The sequence below is a fragment of the Canis lupus genome, chromosome 3, assembly GCF_003254725.2.
Source record: "Canis lupus dingo isolate Sandy chromosome 3, ASM325472v2, whole genome shotgun sequence".
NCBI lineage: Eukaryota > Metazoa > Chordata > Mammalia > Carnivora > Canidae > Canis > Canis lupus.
Window position 1 is genome coordinate 25,691,013 of NC_064245.1, and position 21,098 is coordinate 25,712,110.

The following is a 21,098-nucleotide window of genomic DNA, read 5'->3' on the forward strand; positions in this document are numbered from 1 at the left end:
AACACATTCTTCTCTAAATATTGTTATTCTTTGCAATACCTAATGAAAATATAACTTATTTATGAAACATAATTTCATAGTCAAGTCTGCTAAAATATATCATTGCCAAATTGTAGAATTCTTAGGCTTTCCATTGCTACTTCTTTTTTGATGGATTGTGATGAGAGTAAGGGGAGGTGTAAAAAAAATATGCACTGTGGTAGCTTTCTATGCGTAACTAACTAGAATAATACTCATGCTACCTGCATATCCATAACAGCCACTCTGTTTACAGGTTGATTTTGAAGTTCTTCCAAAAAGCTATTTTCCTTTGTTTTGGAAGGAAAAACTTAAACTCTGATGATCCCCTAACCTCCATTCCTCAAACCCTTTGGCAGTTAAGAGTTTATGGTCGCATCTTTGTTCTTATCTAAACAGGGAGCAAAGGAGTGAAATATAAAAGTTTCCTCACTATTAATATTGGGTTGTATCAATAAAATTAGCAATACTCTTGAAATTTAAACAGGACCTTAGAATAAAAAGGGAAATAATTTGAGAATCTAGCAGCAAAATGACTCTTGTTTCTAACTAAATAGTGAGTACTATGCATTTAATCATGGTACATTGTGAGAGCTCACTGGATGTTCCATTTTATTCTGTTATTTATTTATTTTTTTTATTCTGTTATTTAGTATAGTTTTATTAAAGTGTTTTTTTCCACCTGTGCCAGGTGTTAGGAACACAAAATATGTGTTGCCTAAATATGAACTTAAAAAGCTGCAGTGTGAAGAAAGAGCTATATAATGAAAAGACAATCAGATAAGCAATTTCAATGAAGTGTATAAGAAGTGCTTTATTTAAGAAAAAGTAAAAGGTGCTATAGAAACACATGGCAGAAAGAAAGCAAAACTGCATAATTCACAGGCCATTCTTTGTGTGACCTATTCAGAAGAGCTTTGCTACATTAGTGGTGAATAATTATTCCTAAACTATCTGCTACTCTAGTCTTACTTATGATATCTTAAAAGCAAAATCTAGCACTTTGTACTCAGTGACAATATCTTTCAAAAACAAAGGCAAAGTAGCGACTTTTTGTGACATGGGAAAGCTGAAAGAATTCATCACTAGCAGATTTGTTTGAGAGAAATATTAAAGGCCAAAAGAAAATGACACCAAAAGGAAGTATAGATCTACACTAGGAATAAAGAAAATCAGAAATTATAACAATGTAAATAAATATATAAGATATTATTTTATTATTCAAATCTCATTAAAAGATAAATGACTTTCTACAAAATAACAGTGTTGTCTGTGGTTTATAATACATATCAGATGTCCAGTGTATGACAGGGTATATAACCCAAAGGCTAAGAGAGAGAGATGGAAGTATATTGTTTTAATATTCTTTATACCATACATGAAATGGTAAAAGATTCTTGAAGATAGACTATGAAAAGTTAAATATGTATGCTATGTAAGTATATGTACTATCAACCCTAGAACAACACTAAAATAGGAAAACAGTTATAGTTAATAACCCATCAAAAGAGATGAAAAGGAAATTATTTTAAAACTTTAAATTAATCCAGAAGAGAACATCAAAGAGGAAAAAGGGTGCAAAGAATAGATGTGACAGATGGCAAACTGAGAGAGTTAAACCTGTGATAAGTCACATTAAATATAAAAGAGCTAAACACCCCATTTTAAAAGCAGAGACTGTCACATTGCTATCTACAAAATCCCACATTAAACATAAAGAAACAGGGGATCCCTGGGTGGCGCAGTGGTTTGGCGCCTGCCTTTGGCCCAGGGCATGATCCTGGAGACCCGGGATCGAATCCCACGTCGGGCTCCCGGTGCATGGAGCCTGCTTCTCCCTCTGCCTGTGTCTCTGCCTCTCTCTCTCTCTCTCTGTGACTATCATAAATAAATAAAAATTTAAAAAAAATTTTTTTAAATAAATAAACATAAACAAATAGACTAAAAGTGAAGTGAATGGAGGATACTATTCAAAACAAAGTTGTAATGGCTATGATAATGTCAATAAAAGATTTCAGAACAAAGAAATGTAACCTGGGATATAGAAGTTTATTTCATAATAAATGTTTATTTCATTAAAAATGCCTTTATCCTGCCACCAAAATGAGATGACATTCCAGTAAAGAAAACTAAGGACTAGTATTCCAGATGAACATAGATGCAAAAATTCTTAACAAAAATCAATCAAACAGAATCCAACAACAACAACAACAACAACAACAACAAAGACGTATACTGTGAGCAAGTGGGGTTTATCCCAGGAATTTAAAAATTGGTTTAGGGATCCCTGGGTGGCGCAGCGGTTTGGCGCCTGCCTTTGGCCCAGGGCGCGATCCTGGAGACCCGGGATCGAATCCCACATCGGGCTCCCGGTGCATGGAGCCTGCTTCTCCCTCTGACTGTGTCTCTGCCTCTCTCTCTCTCTGTGACTATCATAAATAAATAAAAATTTAAAAAAATAAAAAATAAAAAATAAAAATTGGTTTAACATTTGAAAATTAGTCAGTACAATGTATCATCTCCGTAAACACAGAAAAAGCATTTGACAAATACAACATTCATTCTTTATCACTCATAGCAAACTGGGAATAAAAGGAACCACTTCAATTTGATAAAATCCTACCACTGACATATTATTTCATGGTAAAATACTGAATGTTTCCCCTCTACAATCAATAATAAAGCAAGGTTGTCAACTTTTACTACCTCTTCTATTTATCCTGCTGGAGGGTCTAGCCAGTGCACTCCGACAAGAAAAAGGGAAAAGCAAACAGAAAGGAAGAGGTAAAATTGTAATGTCATGATTATGTAGAAAACCTGAAGTAGGTAGAAGGTGGAAGATGTGACATGAGACTTTAAAGGTAAATAAAGGCCAGGCCATGAATGCTTTTTATATCCACATTAAAGAGTGCCAGATTTTGATAAGGACAGTGCATAACCATTAAACTTTTCTTCATATTAATCTACTTGCAATTAGGGAGTATATTTTGATTGCATTGTATAGTGTTTTGAAGGGGGCCTTATGACTCTGGGCAGGAGCTTCAGTTAGAAACTTATAGAAATAATGTAGACTGAAAAAAATAATGTAGATGAAAGATAATAGTTGCCTAGACTAAGGTAGTAACAGTAGGGATGGAGAGATGTGAACAAATTTGATAACGATTTAAAAATGGAATTTACAAGGACCTTTACAACATGTGGAAGATGATACATGATAAGGAATCCAGGACAACTCACATGTTTCAGGCTTGGCAAACTGCCTGGGTAGCAGTACTATTCACTAAGCTAGGTAACATGGGAGAAGAAATAGTTTAGGGTTAAGAGGTGAGAAGATGAGGTAAGTTTTAGAGAGGTGTAACCTAGTGCTTTTTGATAGCTAAGTAATGATGTACTGGAGCCAGTTTATACAGATGTCTGGAAAAAGAAGAAAGTTTTGTTGGGAGATAACAGATAAGAAGTCACCAGATGGTGATTCAAGCCATGTGAATGGAAGAGATTGCCTGGGAAGAGAATAGAGTAGCAAATTGGATTTGGGATAGAACTGGCTTATAAAGGAAGAGGGAAAAAAATAAAAAAATAAAAAATAAAAAATAAAATAAAGGAAGAGGGCTGTGAAAGTGAGATTAGGAAGAATGAATCAAAGGGGCAAAGAAAAAACCTAGGTAATGTTTAATGGATAGAGATCCTCTCAGAAAGAAGAGAGGGTAATTGTGTCAAATGCTGCTAATTAGCATCTATATAGAGGTTCTATGGACCAAGCACTGTTGTGAACAGTTTTGCATGCATTCATTATTTAAATTTTTACAATAATCTTTTGAGCTAGGTATTATTATATCCCAGTTTTGCAGAGAAGAAGAGTGAGGGTACAGAGAGGTTAAGTGATTTACCCAAGAAGTAAGTGACAGAATCAAGATTTGAATCCATGCAATTTGCGTAATTTGCACTCATGACCAGCAAGATGAAAGACTAAGTTCCAAATGGATTTAATAATAAAGATTCACTAATAACTTTAGTCAGTTTCAGTGGATCAATGGGGCAAAACCTGACTGAAGTGAAATGAGGAATAAACAACAAGAAAAGGGAAGTATAGACAATTCTTTCATGAATCTTGGATGTGAAAATGAAGAGTAGGAATATAGGAGAGTACTATTTCAGGTTTAGGAAGGGCTTTCTTAAGATAGGCAAATCCCAAATAAGTTTAAATACTGATGAAACAAGCAAGTAAAGAGAGAGTGTTAGAAGAGACGTAAGAGAGGGAGAGAAGGAGTAAAGTGAGAGGTTCTGAACCATGATGAAAAGGCAGTAGGGGAATAGGACCCACAGCAAATAAAAATAAAGGGGCCCTTGGAGGAGAAAGACCCCTCTTGTCACAATGGGGAAAAGAGGAGAAGCATGGATGTGGATGCATATAAACTTAGAGGTTTCCTGCTGTTCCAACTCCTTCAATATGAATTTCTCTCTCTTTCATAGATTTGAAACAGGGATGAAAATTCTCTGTGTCAGCAAGTTACTACCCATTTAACTTGGACTTCTGTTGACTAAAGGGGAGAGGGAAGAGCATCCTTCTACTTTGCTATTGAAATACAGGTTTCTAAGCCACAGACTGAGCTGGGAAAGTCTTTCTGGTACCGTTCCAGCATGGAGGATTTTCTGCCACTTTTGAAGAACAGATTTGCAAATTACCACAGGAAATGAACATACTCCTTGGGATTGTGTGCGGGGTAAATCTGTATTGATAGAAAAAAATCAAGTATAAAGATAATCTGTGAAATACTCAGAAGTGATAGTAATCATGGTATGCAATATTTTTTATAAACAATTGTCTAGAATATTGGGTCAGCAAACAACAGCCCACTGCCTGTCTTTCTAATTAAAATTTTATTTGAAAAAAAAATTTGATTTGTAAATTTATTGGCACATAGCCACAGCCATTCTTGATGTATGTTTGTGGCTGCTTTTGCACTCCAATATTGGAATTAAATGATTGCAGCAGAGATTACACAGCCTGCAAAGCTTAAAATATTTACTGTTTTGCCCTTTTCAGAAAAAGTTTGCTGACCTCTTGTTTAGAATAATTAAATGGTTGAAGACTTGGAAAACAAATTTTTTGAGAAAGAGATATTAAGATACTAAAAATGTGAAGGGAATCAGAAAAGTAGAAGATATTTAGGATATATTGCTAAATGAAAATATCACTTTACAAACTTAATATAGATTATATTTTAATCTCATTTTTATTTTAAAATTTATGTTAAAATGTTAACAGTAGCTGTTTCTGAGTAGTGAGATTACACTTGATTTTTATTTTCATGTTGGTTCTTATATGTTTTCTAATTTTTCTACAATGCTGTGTTCCTGTGTTAATAATAAAGCCAACTATTAGTAGACTAGAATGAGAACATAGAATTCAAAGCAAATTAGAGCACGAAGAATGGGGAATTTGGCTGGGTCAGGTAAAGATGAAACATCCTAGAAGATGCATAAAGAAAATCCTTCTTGTTGGTTACCAAGAAAATTGGAGAAATTTTTTTGTTAAATTCCTTATATTTAACCAGTATCTGATATGAGCACAGTCCAATGACATAGTTTCCTACAGACAAACCAAAACAAAAAAGGGATTCATATAAGTTATAACTTACATTTAACCTTTGTTCCTCATTTCCAAAGATACAAATTTTTAAAATTCATGGAGATTTCTTAATTTTTTGTGACTTGTAGGTAATGCTTTTAATTTAAAATTTTAATTCAGTTATTTAGCTGTAAATAAAACCACTACTTCAATATATGATAGAAGTTGTAGCTTTGTTTTGTTAAGAAGCCCCAACAATGCCTTAAAAAAAAAAAAAAAAAGATAAACAGCTTTTATCTGGGCAAAAATAACTCAGAAATTGCAGAAAGTGATCTCTTCAGTGAAGTACCGTTGTTAACCAGATGAATCCTGAAGTAGTTTTACTGAGTATTCTATTCCAACATCTGTGCTGTGCAGTACTACCCAGACACTCGCTATGAGGTTCAGTGGCTCTTAACAAGCGGTAAGTTGATTTCAGTGGCTGTACTATGTTAGGAATCATTGAAACAGAAGAGGAACCAGTTTTTACCAAGTTTCATCTCTTAAGTCAACATATTTTTTTAATTTAAATTCACTATGAATGGTATTTATTATCTGTATAATGACCAAATCCGTTGTTCAGAGGAATCCCAAGACTGAAGCTTAGAATACAAATTACTGACTTGCCAATAAATTGTCTTGTAAAAAAAACCCAGAAAACCAAAGCAAAAATCAAGCCAACCCCCCACCCATATTCTGCTTGTCCTTTAAATATGAATCAAATAGGGACGCCTGGTGGCTCAGTAATTGAGGGTCTGCGTTCAGCTCAGGGCTTGATCCCCAGACTGGGGATCAGGGACCAGGGATCAAGCAAGGGAAGCCTGCTTCTCCCTCTGCCTATGTGTCTGCCTCTCTCTGTGTCCCTCTTGAATAAATAAAATCTTTAAAAAAAATATGAATCAAATAGGTTGATGATTCATTAGCTGTAAAATATATCTTGTAAGAGGAATTTTTATACAACCTTATTTAAAAGAAAAAAATCAATAAAGAATGAGTCTCAGGGATCCCTGGGTGGCGCAGCGGTTTAGCGCCTGCCTTTGGCCCAGGGCGCGATCCTGGAGACCCGGGATCGGTCCCACGTTGGGCTCCCGGTGCATGGAGCCTGCTTCTCCCTCTGCCTGTGTCTCTGCCTGTGTCTCTGCCTCTCTCTGTGTGTGACTATCATAAATAAATAAAAATTAAAAAAAAATTTAAAAAGTTTAAAAAAAAAAAAAGAATGAGTCTCAGAATAAAAATACATAGGGATATAAATAGCATTTTTATGTAAAATGTACAATTTGAGCCCATGTATCAATTAAATATGTAAATATATGGAATTAAAGAAATTCAATATATGCTTGTAATCAAACACATACATAGACGTGTGTATATGTGTATACATTATATCCATCCATTCCAACTAGTATGACAACGAATAATGGAATGATTTTGAATGAAAAATTTCAGTAATATTTAAAAGAAATCTCCTGTTAATGAAATTTATTATGTTAAGGAATTATCTTAAAGGGATATAGTAGAAGTCCCACTGTTTGCTATTAACATTTCACTGAAAAAATGCACAGAGTTGTTGGGAGCAAAACTCACTGGACATAGATATGCATGTCCTGATAGATCTTATTCCATATCAGACATTTATTATTCAAGTTGCTTTTAATCATAATGTAGACCGGAAACTGTTTTCATTGCTTATGCAAGCACCCTTTATTTTTTTTTTAAATTAATATGTTTCTCATTTATTCAGGAAGTTTCTAATGGCTTTTGAGGGAGGAGAAACTTGTTAGCTTCCTCCCTGAATAATGCAGTTTTTATTTCTTGCTGAAATTGTGGGCTCAGCCAAGAACCAATATTAGATGGGAAGGGATGAGGCAAGAAGGGGAGAAGAGGTAGACAGGGATGATGGGAGCAAGGAATAGAAGAAAAAGAAAAAACAAAAAAAGAGGGATGTCTGGGTGGCTTAGTCAGTTAAGCGCCTGCCTTCCAGCTCAGGTCATGATCCCAGAGTCCTGGGATCAAGCCCCACTTCAGGCTCCCTGCTCAGTGGGGAGTCTGCTTCTCCCTCTGCCCCTCCTCTCCACTTGTGTGCTCTCTCTCTCCCTTTCACTGTCTCTCAAATAAATCTTTAAAAAAACAAAAAAGAAAACGAGAGTTAGCTATATAAACATTTAGCTCACTTGCATAAAAATAAATAAATTGTAAAATGTTTTGCTAAAACAGCAGGATCCTGTCATTGTCTCATTTCTACTCCCTGCTGTTCTGATGATATAATTTTATTCATATATAAATAAATGAAGCAACAAGTATATTTTTGGTGATGATATTACTGAATTTCTAGGTAATTGAAACGTAAAGGAGAGTTGTTCTGGTTATACTTTTTTCCGAATTTTCATATGACTAGGGGAAAACAGCTAAGCATAGAGCTTTCTAAGTTTACCTCAGTAATGATATCTATTAATGTTATGAGTAAAGAAAATATCCTGCCCAAATCTGGGATTCAAAGGATGTTATAGGAGTGAATGGAAAGGTGCAGGGAGTAATGCACCAAAATCTGGTTGGGTTAAGAGTTTAGGCAGTTGAAAATACATATTTGATATAACTATTTTTATATTAAAAGCTATAGGAGGTAAAATTTAACAAATAATCTTAGCTTCTAAGGATATACAAAAGATAGATTGAAAAGTTCCTGTAGGAGATAGATTTTAAAAGACTGACAAGCACCACTCTGAGGCAATAAAGAGACACTTTCTAAGTTATTCTTAGAATTTTAAAAGCTAACTAAGTAGTTTTTCCAAATTATTATAATGCTACAAGTTTTAGGTTACATTCCACTCCTGTTTGTGAGACAGCACGTGTCTAGTCCATTCTCACCACTTTTCTTTCAAGCTTTGTTCCAGATGAAGTGAGGAAACAGTAAAACAAATATTTTGCAGGGTTATTTTTCCCTTCTAAATCTTTTTCCTGAAAGATTTTTATTATTTTAGAATTAATTTCTCAGCTTCCGTGATTTATGTAAATCTACACGTTGTCTTAGAGGAAACAAAACCTAAAAAGTAGTTACAAAGACTAGGGTCATGAGTAAAGGGATGTGGATTACACTCACATTTCATCACACTCTGTGACCTTATAGTACATTTCGCAAAGAAAGTAAATCCAGTGTCGATGTTAATCAAATCACTGCAAGTTTAAGTGACTCACCCAAGGCCACACCGAAAATGGGTGATTGGGCTCGAGTGAGAATTCAAGCCTTCTTGTCTGATTCTCAGCAGTAATGCATTCTCATTATTATCGTCATTTCTTGAACTCCTGCTGTGCTTGTAGTTCTCTTGGCAGTTTGTATCCTCCATCAGAAGCTGTGACCTATTTTTAAGTTGCCTTTTCAAGTGAAGAGACAATACTGCATGCTGTGTTTTATACATTGCTGTGAAAAATGGATGAAGTCAATTTTATAAATTCCGAATCTACTTGGCATTTTTACGCTCTTTATAATTACTAAAAGTCTATCATCAGTTGAGTCATAAGTTAACAAAAAAATTAAACTATCCCAAACTATATTTTGTTCTACTCCCTCCTCTCAACATGCACACCTTTACATTATTTTCTGCAAATCTTATTTTACTTTATTTTATGAATCTCTGTTTTTTTATATAGTTTCTGATTATTAAATATATGGTTTATCCTGCTTCTTAAATATGGATATTCTAAAAATATACTCTGTGAAACCAACTGAATCACAAGGAGGTGACAACTAGTGCTAAACATACTCTGTAGACTCTTAGCTGCTTATGTATTTCTCACAGAATTACACAAATATTCACATCATCAAGGACTTACCCACCTAATGTTATTAGCTTCATGCTACAAAACAAATATTATCCAAATTTTTCCTAATCCCAAATGAGTATAATGAGAGAAGGAATGTGAGAGGGATCACAAATATTTATTTCTAATAGTTGCTTAGTACAATGTGAGTTGACAACTTACTTATTAAATATTTAATTAATTGTTTTCTTAAAGTAGCCTACTGCAAGTTCTTAGAAATTCCCTGAAATGTATAATTAGCACAAAAAATACAATTACTTTTGAAATATTTTATAGATATCAACATTTTAAAAGAATTGTCTTGTAGGTATTTTTAGAAGTATATATGACATTAAAAAAGGACAATGACAGGCATCTGGGTGACTCAGTCGGTTAAGCGTCTGCCTTGGGCTCAGGTCATTATCCGAGGAGCCTGAGATTGAGACCCGTATCCGCATCCAGCTCCCTGCTCAGCGGGAAGCCTGCTTGCCCTTCTCCCTCTGCCTGCAGCTCCCCCTGGTTGTGCGGCGCGCGCGCGCGCTCTCTCTCTCTCTCTCTGTCAAATAAAAAAATAAAATCATTCCCCCAAAAAAGTACAATGACATACTATAAGCATAAATTCTAATTGTTTCCAGATTTGATAAAGTCTATATTTTTTAATCTAGAAAATTTAATTTTATACTGTTTTCAGCGCTGACGTATAATTATTAAAGTATTTTGATGGTCAATCATCATAAAATTTAAGATTCAAGTTGAAAGCTTCCCTGGAAGAAATCTATCACATTCCTCTATGTAAAAAAATACTTTTAATAAATAGTAGATAAAAGTAGAAAATTTACTTTAGAGTCATTTGTTGTTCAAGCTTTCCCATTGAGAAAGACTGATTCTACACTTCTGAATTTTATAGGTTAACTCTGTTTACAGCCAGCATTTGCATTTCTAAAAGTTTTTAAATTACGAGTATAGTAAAACTCCAGAAATGGATACCTAAGACATCCTTTCACTTCACTTGAAATATCACTAATTAGGAAACCTATGCTTATGCATATGTTAAAGATCTTCTGAATACAGAATTATCAAATTTATTGTTACAAAGCAGATACATATAGTTAAGAAAAATAAGGTCTTATTTTTCTAATTCCTAAAACCAAATGTATTTTATAGTGTAATGAAATAATACAGAAGAAGAATCTTAGAGGCTAATTATATTAACAATGAAATGAAATAGATTCTTCATTAATTGTAATAACATGAATTTCCTTTTTTCCTATCATTATATACTTTTTTATAATAAAATATGATGCCTGTGTATTGGGAATTCAGAACTAACTTGATAAGTTGTCATCTATGATTCCATATAAACAAGAAGCCAATCTTGAAATTATATCTATGTGGTTAAATCAAATAGAGATTTATTGATTATTTTAGATTTATGTAGAGAATCAGATTGTCTTATGTAACTCAGTTAAAACCAATGAAAGATTATTTGGAAGTTTTAGACCATTTGTGCAAATTCAAAATAAAGGTTAAATAATGGCCTCTTACACTCTTGAAAGTTTCATGACACTGAGAAAGTAGTCATCTGTGGTAGCAGCATTCTTTCTCCACTTAGAAATGAAAAAAAATTTTTTTTTCACATTTTACCTAAGTAGTGACTTCTATATCAGCATAATAACTCCAACTGTATAACATGAATTAAAGACTTGGTTGGGTTGAGGTATAGATTAATCAGTCTGAAAGGGATCATTATGCATCATAGCTTAGAGATTAAGAACACAAGCTTTGAAATCAGAATTGAATTTAAAATTGTGATTTTGCTATCGACTAACATGTGACCTACACAAGGTAGGTAGTATATTTGTGCCATAGCAAGTAGAAAAGATAAATAATGATTAAATGATATCCCATAGAGCACTACAATGTCTGTCACCTTGTAGGAGGTGCTCAATAAATGGTAGACATTGTTCTTGTTTTTAATAAGATCAGCTAGGCTTATCATTAAACATTACCTTTGAAACAAAGGAAGGGGTGCCTCAGTGGCTCAGTTGGTTAAGCATCAGACTCTTGATTTCGGCTTTGGTCATGATCTTGGGGTCTTAAAACTGAGCCCTGCTTCAGGCTCCACACTCAGCATGCGGTCTACTTGAGACTCTCTCCCTCTACCCCTGCCCCCATTTGTATGCTCTCTCTCTCTCTCTCTCTCAAATAAATAAACTCTTTAAAAACAAAAATCATTAAAGGCAAAGGAAGGGAAGGGAATTTCCTTTGCTAGTTTGCCAAAAATGAAATGGACATATATCCCAGGTATACATTATTATATATATTCTTATATATTATATATATATTATTATATATCCCATCACACCTAATATGTACTCAACAAGTATCATAAATAAATTCCCTGAATTCAATTATTTCGTATACTGTGTTTGAGAGGTAAGGATACTTGGTTCTTTATCAGCTTAGCCACAATCAACGATGTGGGGATATTTTCAGACTTCATTCACAAATCTAATTAATTCTATGACTATTATTAGTGTTATTGCTACTAATCATTTCTATTAAAATTCCTTAAAATATTTTTATGTTTTATACTAGTCAAAGTAGGCAAATAGTTATAAAAACAATCCCAAATCTCAGTGCCTTAATACAATAAAAGTTTCTTACTTATGTCCATCTAGTGTGGCTAGAATTGCCAGATAAAATATAGTATGCCCAGGGACAGGGGTATTAACACCATGGCAGCACAAGACAACTCATGTTTTTGTCCTCTCCACCCCTTCAACAATGAAAATTTGGCATCCATCCACAAATAAGTTTGTGGGTGCTGTAGAACCTAGTAGCATATGGCAAGGGATCTGAGAGGAGCCTCAACAATTAGTTAACTAAGTAATAGGCAGATGGACATAAACTGACTAAAGAACCTGCTATGAACTGATTCTGGCTCCTCTCAAATGTGTTTCTGGAGCACCTGCAGGGCAGTGACTTAGGTAGTCACCTTTGGATGAGAGAGCCTCTATAGAAGTACAGTTTTCCAGAGAAGACTCCACTGGAGAAGAGTGTGAAAAAACCCAAGTTTGGGCACAGTGAAGTGAGTAAGAGGAACAGCTTATTTTTGCTGGCATCATCCCTTCTCCAAGATGGCACAGTGTAGGGCTAACTTAGAGAATCTGTGTTTCCTTCTTTGGGGGAAAGAGTCAGTGAATGAACGCCTGGATTCCCTGGCCATATGTCCCAAAGACATTCATTAGTCTCTCACAGCATCTAGAGCATTAAAGGGGAGCTCCAGGAGTAGAGGAAGGAGCAGAAATTTTATTAAAGTTTTATTTTGCAATTATTTGTTTACAGCAAACTGAATTTAATCAGTTTTTGTATATTGCCCTTGTATCCTTTGATCATGCTAAATTCATGTATTACTTCTAGGTACTTCCTATGTATGTAATCATGTTTTTTTGTGAATGAAGAGAGTTTTGCTTCTTCCTTTCCAATCTCTATGCTTTTAATTTCTTGATCTTGCCTTATTGCACTGGCTAGGACTGCCCATAAAATGTCAAATAGAAGTGGTAATGTTGGACATCTTTGCTTTGTTTCTTACCTTCAAGGGAAAGCAGTCTTTCGTCATTAAATATGACCCTAGCTATAGGTTTTCATAGCTAGAACTTTATTGGATTTAGGATGTTCCTTTCTGTTTTTATTTTGCCGAGAGGTTTTTCTTTTTATTAATTATGAGTAGGTATTTAATTCTGTCAAAGGTAAATGCTTTTTTATACCTCCTGAACTGAAAAAATGCAGTTTTGCAGCTTTATTCTGCTAGTATTTTTAAATATTAAACCAATCTTGCATTTATGGAAAAAAATCTCGCTTTTTTATATGTTGTTGTATAAGATATTATGTGTGTACGCATATGAGAGATACTTGTCTGTATTTTCTGATATTTGTCTGTTTTTGCTGTCAGAATAATACTGGCCTCATAAAATGAGTTATAAAGTTTTATTCAGGCCAGGAATTTAGTTAGTAGGAAAATTTTTATTAAGAATTCAGTTCATTGGATGCCTAGGTGGTTCAGTGGTTGACCTTTGGCTCAGGGCATGATCCCAGGAATCCAGGATCAAGTCCCACATTGGGCTCAACCGCGAGGAGCCTGCTTCTCCCTCTGTCTACATTCTGTCTCTCTTTCTCTCTCATGAATAAATAAATAAAATCTTTTTTAAAAATTCAATTTATTTATTAAATATGGAGCTATTTAGATTTTCTAATTCTTTTAAGGCCAGCTACAGTCATTGTTTTTTTCTCTCAAGGTATTTGTTCATTTCTTCTATGTTATCAGTGTTACTGGCATGTAATTGTTCATAATACTCCTTTTTCACATCAATAGGATAGCTATTACTATCATCTTATAAAAATGATTTATATCTTCCATCTTTTCTTGAGTCTAGTTTATCAATTTTATTGAATTTTCAAAGGACCTGTTTGTGGTTTTATATATATATATATATTTTTTTTTTAATGTCTTCTACTCTATTGATTTCTGCTTTTATCTTGATTGTATCCTTCCTTCTGCTTACTTAAGCATTATTTGCTCCACCTTTTGTAGCTTTTTAACATGGAAGTTTTGGTTATTGATTTTACATCTTCTTTTCTTATATAAAATTTAATGCTATGCATTTTCCCTGTAGCACTGCTTTAGCTACATCCCATAAATTTTGATACATTGTATGTTTATTTTCATTCAGTATAAAATACTTTCTAATTGTTCATAAAATAATTTCTTTTACTCATATATTATTTAGAAGAATGTTTAATTTCCAAATGTATGGAGGTTTTTTAAAATATCTTTTTAATTACTAATTTAATTTTATTGTGTTCAGGTAACATAAGTTGTATTTTATCTTTTTAAATTTATTGAGACTTGTTTTATGGCCCAGCACATAAATGTTTCAAAAATACACATTAGTGTATTTTGGTGAATGTTTCAAAAATACACATTAATTATTTCAAAAATACACATTATAAAGAATGTATATTTTGCTATGTTGTGTAGTGTTTTATAAATTCAATTAGATCTAGTTAATATATAGATTTATTCTAGTCTTTTATATCCCTGCTGATGTTCTGTGTATTTATTCTATCAATTAATTAAGAGAGAAGTGTTAAAATCTCTATTTATTATAATTGTGAATATGTCTGTTTCTCTTTTCAGTTCTGATAATCTTTGTCTCATGTACTTTGAAGCTCATTAATTAGATGCATATACATTTAGGATTGTTGCTCTTTTTGGTCCATTGTCTCTTTTATTATTATAAAACTGTCTTTATTTATCTCTGATATTCCTTGTCCTGAAGTCTAACTCATCTGATATTTATATAGGTACCCAGCTTTCTTGTGGTAATATTTACAGGTATGTCCTTTTTGATGCCTTTGTGTTTAGCTTATATATATCTTTGTATATAAAATACGTTTCTTGAAGAAGCATGTTCTGGATCTTGTTTTTTATTATCTGAAATCTATGTCCTTTTATTGCTGTGTTTTGATGGCTTATATTTAGTGTAATGATCTATACTTTGGTGTTGTCTTATATATTGTTTTCTGTTTGTCTCATTTAATATTTTTCCCTCTTGTTAATTTGACCTTTTTTTCTAATCTTTTAATATTTGATTTTTGATATTTTACTTTATCTCCACTACTCCACTGTTAGGTATACTTCTCTTTTCTTGTCTTGTCTTTTGCTACTATAGTGATTACAATATCTATAATCTACTTTTCCTTTGAAAAAAACTTCAAAGTTAGAAAATTATTGCCAATGTCAACTATGTGCATCATTGATTAATCAATTACTAAAAATTTAAACTAGTGAGGTTGTAGTTTGAAGGTGGTAGTTTTAAAGCAAACATTAATGAGCACTACTTTATAAAGTTCCCTATTAACCTTTCAGATTTGGCTTTGACTGTATTACTACTTGTTTCTTTGTATTAAGGAACATCCTTTTTATCAAACGGACTTTGTCCTAAAAGTGTACTTTCTCGAGAGTACCTTCTCTTGGCCATTTATATACTTGCCAATACTACCCTTCACTCATTAGTTGATATTTTACTCTTCATAGCAAGTTTTTCAAATATTTCCTTTCTAAATGCTCTCAATTTCAATTCTTCTCAATAACAGGTGATAACTTCATATTCTTTTTGACAGAGAAGAGCCAGACCATTTGGAATGAGCTGTATGACAGACTGCTTTTACCTCAACTATTTTCTTTTTTCTTTAACAGATAGTGATGATAATCCCATCTTTCCTTGCAGTCTCAGAAGAGATGCTTTTCTTCCCTTGTTAGACTGTGCTCTGAATTTCTTTGTCTCTTAGAGACTCTCATAATTTACTGTCATCCTGAATTCCTTCCCCATCTGATCAAAACCCACTTGACTACCTTGTTCTTTTTAACTGTTTTTTTATTTGTTCTGTCTTTCTTAGCCAAAACTTTTAAATGAGTAGTCTGTAGCTACTACCTCTATTTCTTAGCAACTATCATCCTTCTTCATACCTTGTAATCTGGCTTCCACACTACAACTTTATTGTAATTATATTTCTTGGCCTGGTGAATGCTTACTTACTTCAGCACTAAGTTCCAAAATAGTCATTTCCAAGAAGCCTTCTCCAGATAACTAGGATGGACTCTTTGTGAATATCTCTTCTTATTACTATGTGTGTCTAGTTCTCACTTTATATTTACTCCTTTAGATCTGTAATCACGTCTCATTTATATTTACATTGGCAATGTCTGAACTATAAGCTCATAATTGATTTTTTAGTTGAATTGAAAGTCAGTTTCTTCTCCTTCCCTTATTTTTTTGATCAGTGTGTCATTCAACATTTGTAACCGTCCACTTGAAATTGTCTTCTCTCTTGCCTTCTAAATCTTTCTGGTTTATTCCCTCAACATTCTTCTATGAGAGCCTACTATTTGCAAATGTTTGCTTGGTGCCATAAAATTACCATTATAAATGTTTATGTAGCTTTGAGTAAAAGCAACTTTAACACCTTCCATGTATCTAAGCACAGGAAATTCAGTGATTAATAAAGGAAAGCTCCTTCACCTGAGAATTTTTTTTTACTTCAATGAGAGAAAAACACTCAAATAATCCTAAATTATACATTACACTATGATGAGTAGCCTAGACTTTCTCCTATAGGAAGTGATATATCTTCAATTGTTTTAGTTTTCATGTGAAGAAGTGATATGAGCACATTTGTGCTTATAAAAGGTTAATTAGTGACAGCCTAAAATGTGGACTTGAGAGGAAAAGAGATGTAAGAGAAACAGGGGACTCTTGTACCAGTCTTCTGTAAAAGAAGATGAAAGACTTAACTATGACAATGACAATGGGATAAAGATGGGAAAAATACCAAAAATATTTATTCTACTTTGTCCTTTCATTCATGTTTCCGTTGTGTACTTTCCCACTGGACTGTCTGACATCTCTATTTGTATATCAACTCAAACTAGAAATAAATAATGATGGTAACAGTAGCTAATATTTGGTAAGTCCTAACTTGGTGCCAGACGTTCTAATTGCTTTATCCAACTTAAGAGTTGGATAAGAGTTGGTTAAGAGTTAAGTTAACTCAGTATTCCTCCAACAACTCTAAAAGGTAAGTACTAATATTATACACAATTTCTGAAGAAGGAACCATTCATTGTACAGAGTTTCAGTAACTGACTAACATCATATAGGATCCATATTCTTCTGTTTTTTGGTATGTGTCTGTGTGTGTGTGTATGTGTTTTAACTCATAGTGCTATATTGTCTGAAACCTGAATGAATTGTTTCTTTCTCAGGTTCTCTTCTAAGTGCTTTAGTTTCTCTGTATTGCTATTTCTGCCATTCATTTTTCCAGGCTGAAAGCCTGAATTATTTTAAATGCTTTGTCTCTGCTTTCCATTTTTCCTTATTCCTCCTCCTTCTTTTTACTATGGGAGAAATATGAATATCATCATATTATTAAGTTGCTTCATATCTTGGATACATAAAATAACTACCTATCACTCATTGAATCAAATTTGCCTTGGTGTTCAAGAATTCCTAGTACCTGTTCTTATCTTGTATATACAATTCTTTTGTCCCCTGTTGACCAAGGAGGGAATAAATAGTTTCCCATCTTCTATAATTCTTTTGTAATTCATTGTTTGCTCTGTGCATTTTCCCATGTTCTTATTCTGGTCCAAATTATTTTTATTGTTATTATCCCTTTCCATCTAATATTAGCTTTTCTTTAAGATTCAGCCTTTTGTGAAGATAACCCCAATGTTAGGTTGTTTTCTTCTTAATGTGAGTTCCTATTCAATAAGTTGTGTTCTGAATAACCTGTGTCTTTCGTGAGATGCTAGTCTCCTGGGTATTGAAGAGAAGGATGAGGATACTCTGGGGATCAACTTAACATGAACTGTATGTGGGAGTTAGTGTTTGAAGGAGAGGTGACAATGCATCTGCTTAGGCATAAATACCCAAATTTTTCACAAGCATAGGAAGAATAGGTAGTATTTTTACCAAGACAATGCAATACACTACAACTTATGATAACTTTTCTCCCTATCTAAATGGCACTTGTCTCCTTCTGAGATATTTCTCTTTACTTTTCACTTTAATGCGATTTCAGGGGTTAGAAACCACACAGTATGGTTGGTTTTACCCCATAGCTATGTTTTTACCATTCTATATTATACTTGATTTATTGTATGAAATAGTCATTTCTCTTTCTGTTCTACGATAAACTTAAGAATAGAATCTTACATTTCCACTTACTTAACTGTATCTGGCAACTGCCAAGTCCAAGTTAGAAACATAATAAGTATGTTTGTAAATTTTATTTTTTTAAGATTTATTTATTTATTAGAGAGAGAGCAGGAAGAGGGGCAGAGGACAGAGGAGAGGGCGAGAGAGACTCCTCAAGTAGACTCCCTGTTGAGCGTGGAGCTCAATTGGGGGCTCAATCCCAGAAACCTGAGACCATGACCTGAGCCAAAACCAAGAGTTGGCTGCTTAACCAACTGAGCCACCCAGGTCCCCTTGTTTGTAAATTTCAAATGGAACACAAACAATAAGCTCCCTATATTTATTACTATTCAGGGATAAATCCAGAACATCTAATTTTTCTAGCCTTTTCATCACCTTATACACATTTAAACTTTGCACTTGCTCTAAATACTGCTTTAGCTATACCTTATAAATTATGATTTTTTGATAGTTTTTATGAATATACTAAGAATCTACTTGTGGGTGCTGGGTCCTTTAAGTGTCCTTTAAATCAAGCTTATTAATTGTGGCTGAATCTGACTTTTAGTCTGTTTAATATATGAGTTTTTGAGAAGTCTCTTACTCTCTCACTGTGATTATGGGTTTGTTCATTTCTCTTTGTAATTTTGTCAGTTTTGCTATATGTATTTTAAAGTTACACTGTTGGGTACATTAAGGATACATTATAACTTTGCTTGTTGTAAATTGTTCTTTTTATTATTAAGTAAAGACCTTTGTATCTATCAATGCTTTTTGGCTTAAATTTTACTTTGGTAGATAAAACATCTAATCTTACCTAGTTGAATAATCACTGATACTGATTTCACAATGAAAGAAATGATTATTTTATGGCTCCATTTTCAAAATGGTGTTTAAAATGAAGTTAACTTAATGGTTATATGTGATTGGCAACCATATATTAGAATTTGATCTTGAAAATGAATTATGTGGTCATCTTATAGTAGTCAAATTACTATTCAGATGAAATGATACTAAAAATAAGTTGACATTTCCTATGTAATAGCACCATTGATTCACCTACAGTGAATGCTAACATGAAGATTATATAATTTATTCTACTTCAGTGTCCTTTAAAACTATCCAAGCCTATTTAGAAAATAGTGAAGCAAGAATCAGCTACATTGACTTTAGTCATTTTGTCTTCCAGGAACTTGATATTCTTACGTGACATAAAATAAAACAAGCTACTTTAGATTTAAGATACTTATTAATTCTATAAATGACATAGCATTTATTTTAGCCAGAAACAAGACATGTCCTCATAATAGCATTGATTCAATCCTTCCAATTTTTACTGACCACATGCCAGGCACTATTAAATGCTACAGATACAAAAGAGAAAAAGAGGCCTGGCCCTTTAAGGCTAAGTATTTTTAGTATGAACATAGAAAATATCACCATAATTTGGTTGGTCCTAAAATAGAACTTATACAAGAGTTATAAAAATCATAAATTTTTATTCTTCTTTTGCTGATGAAGGTATATATTGTTAAAATTCTGTAACTAAGGTGTGGCCGATTGTTTTCCTGTAATGTAGGAAAAATAGAAAAGAAGGACTTAAAAGAAATGGGCTTAAAATATAAGATCAATAAGATGGTTAGATAAATGTTAGGGTGTGTGGCATTTCCTTTCTGGAAACACTGAGAACTGAATTGTTACTAAACATTTTTAACATATCATGCCTTCTAAAGTGAATTTATGCTTTCCTCTTTTTCCAGTCCTTCTTCCACATTTGATGTGCATTCAGTATTAGTGGTCTCACTGCACTAGAGCAATGCTTATGTCGGAAATCCTAGAGTCACCCATGACCTGTCCTTCTACCATACTCACTTTTGGTTTGCCTTTATCAATCCTGGCAGTTTTAAACTTTGAAATATGTTTTGTTTTGTTTTTTAAAGATCTTATTTTTAAGTAATCTCTACCCAACGTGGAGCTCAAACTCAAGATTTGCATACTTGACCGACTGAGCCAGCTGGGCATCCCTGAGACATATTTTTTATCCCTCCACATTTCTTCTCCACTGCTACCTGAGCAGCTCAGCCTATAGCTGCATGACTTCAGAAGACATCCTCCCCTCACTCCCTTTATTTCATTTTCTCAAGGGAGCTATCACAATTATCTATTTAAAACAATAAATCTGTTGATCATGTGCTTTTTCCTCAAAACTCTTTAATCAATTCATATTGATCCTCTGATAAGTTAAAATCATCTTCTAACACGACACTTTGGAATCACTATGATTCAGGCATACTGACCTTTCTTATTTCTTATGCTCTGGCACTTTCTTGGTCACTGTAGGGTCTTTACTTTTTTTTTTTTTTAATAAAATAATTTTAATTGGTGTTCAATTTACCAACATACAGAATAACACCCAGTGCTCATCCTGTCAAGTGTTTAATTCTCCTAGTTTATAATATTTTAGTTTTGTTGCCTCACTTTTTCTTTCTTGCCCCTTTATCACCAACTCTTTCTTTAGCTTAGCCTAAGTGTTACCTCTAGAAAACACTCTGTAACCCTCCAAAATTCATTTTTGCCCTTTTTTTTTCTTCTAGCATTTATCACATTGGTAAATAAATAAGTGTGTAATTATATTTCTTCTCTAAGATTATAAACTCTTGGTAACAAGAATAAGGCTTACTTGATGTAGTATCAGATATATAGTAGGCACAAGTACTTGTTGGAATGAAAAATGCACTCATGAATGAAAATAAGGAAGTAAGAAAATTGATTTAAAAATATATGAAAAGTGGAGTTGCCTTGGTCAGTGGAGCATGTAACTCTTGATCTCATTGGATATGAATTTGAACCCCATGTTGAGTATAAAAATTACTTAAAAATAAAGTCTTCCAAAAATACAAAATAAATTTAAAATA

General features: G+C 33.3%; 1 protein-coding gene across 10 annotated transcripts in view; it reads left to right on the forward strand.

The window, feature by feature from the left end:
• The window catches only part of SSBP2 (single stranded DNA binding protein 2), a 300,014-nt gene that overhangs the window by 182,029 nt on the left and 96,887 nt on the right, over positions 1-21,098 (forward strand). For 3 of the 10 annotated variants that reach the window (XM_049108316.1, XM_049108317.1, XM_049108318.1), the window contains one exon: positions 4,489-4,739. The exons of the other annotated variants lie outside the window; for them this stretch is intronic. In XM_049108316.1, coding sequence (XP_048964273.1) covers positions 4,710-4,739 — 30 coding nt within the window. In that variant the 5' untranslated portion in view covers positions 4,489-4,709. The remainder of the gene's footprint in view (positions 1-4,488; positions 4,740-21,098) is intronic. 10 annotated transcript variants of the gene reach the window in all.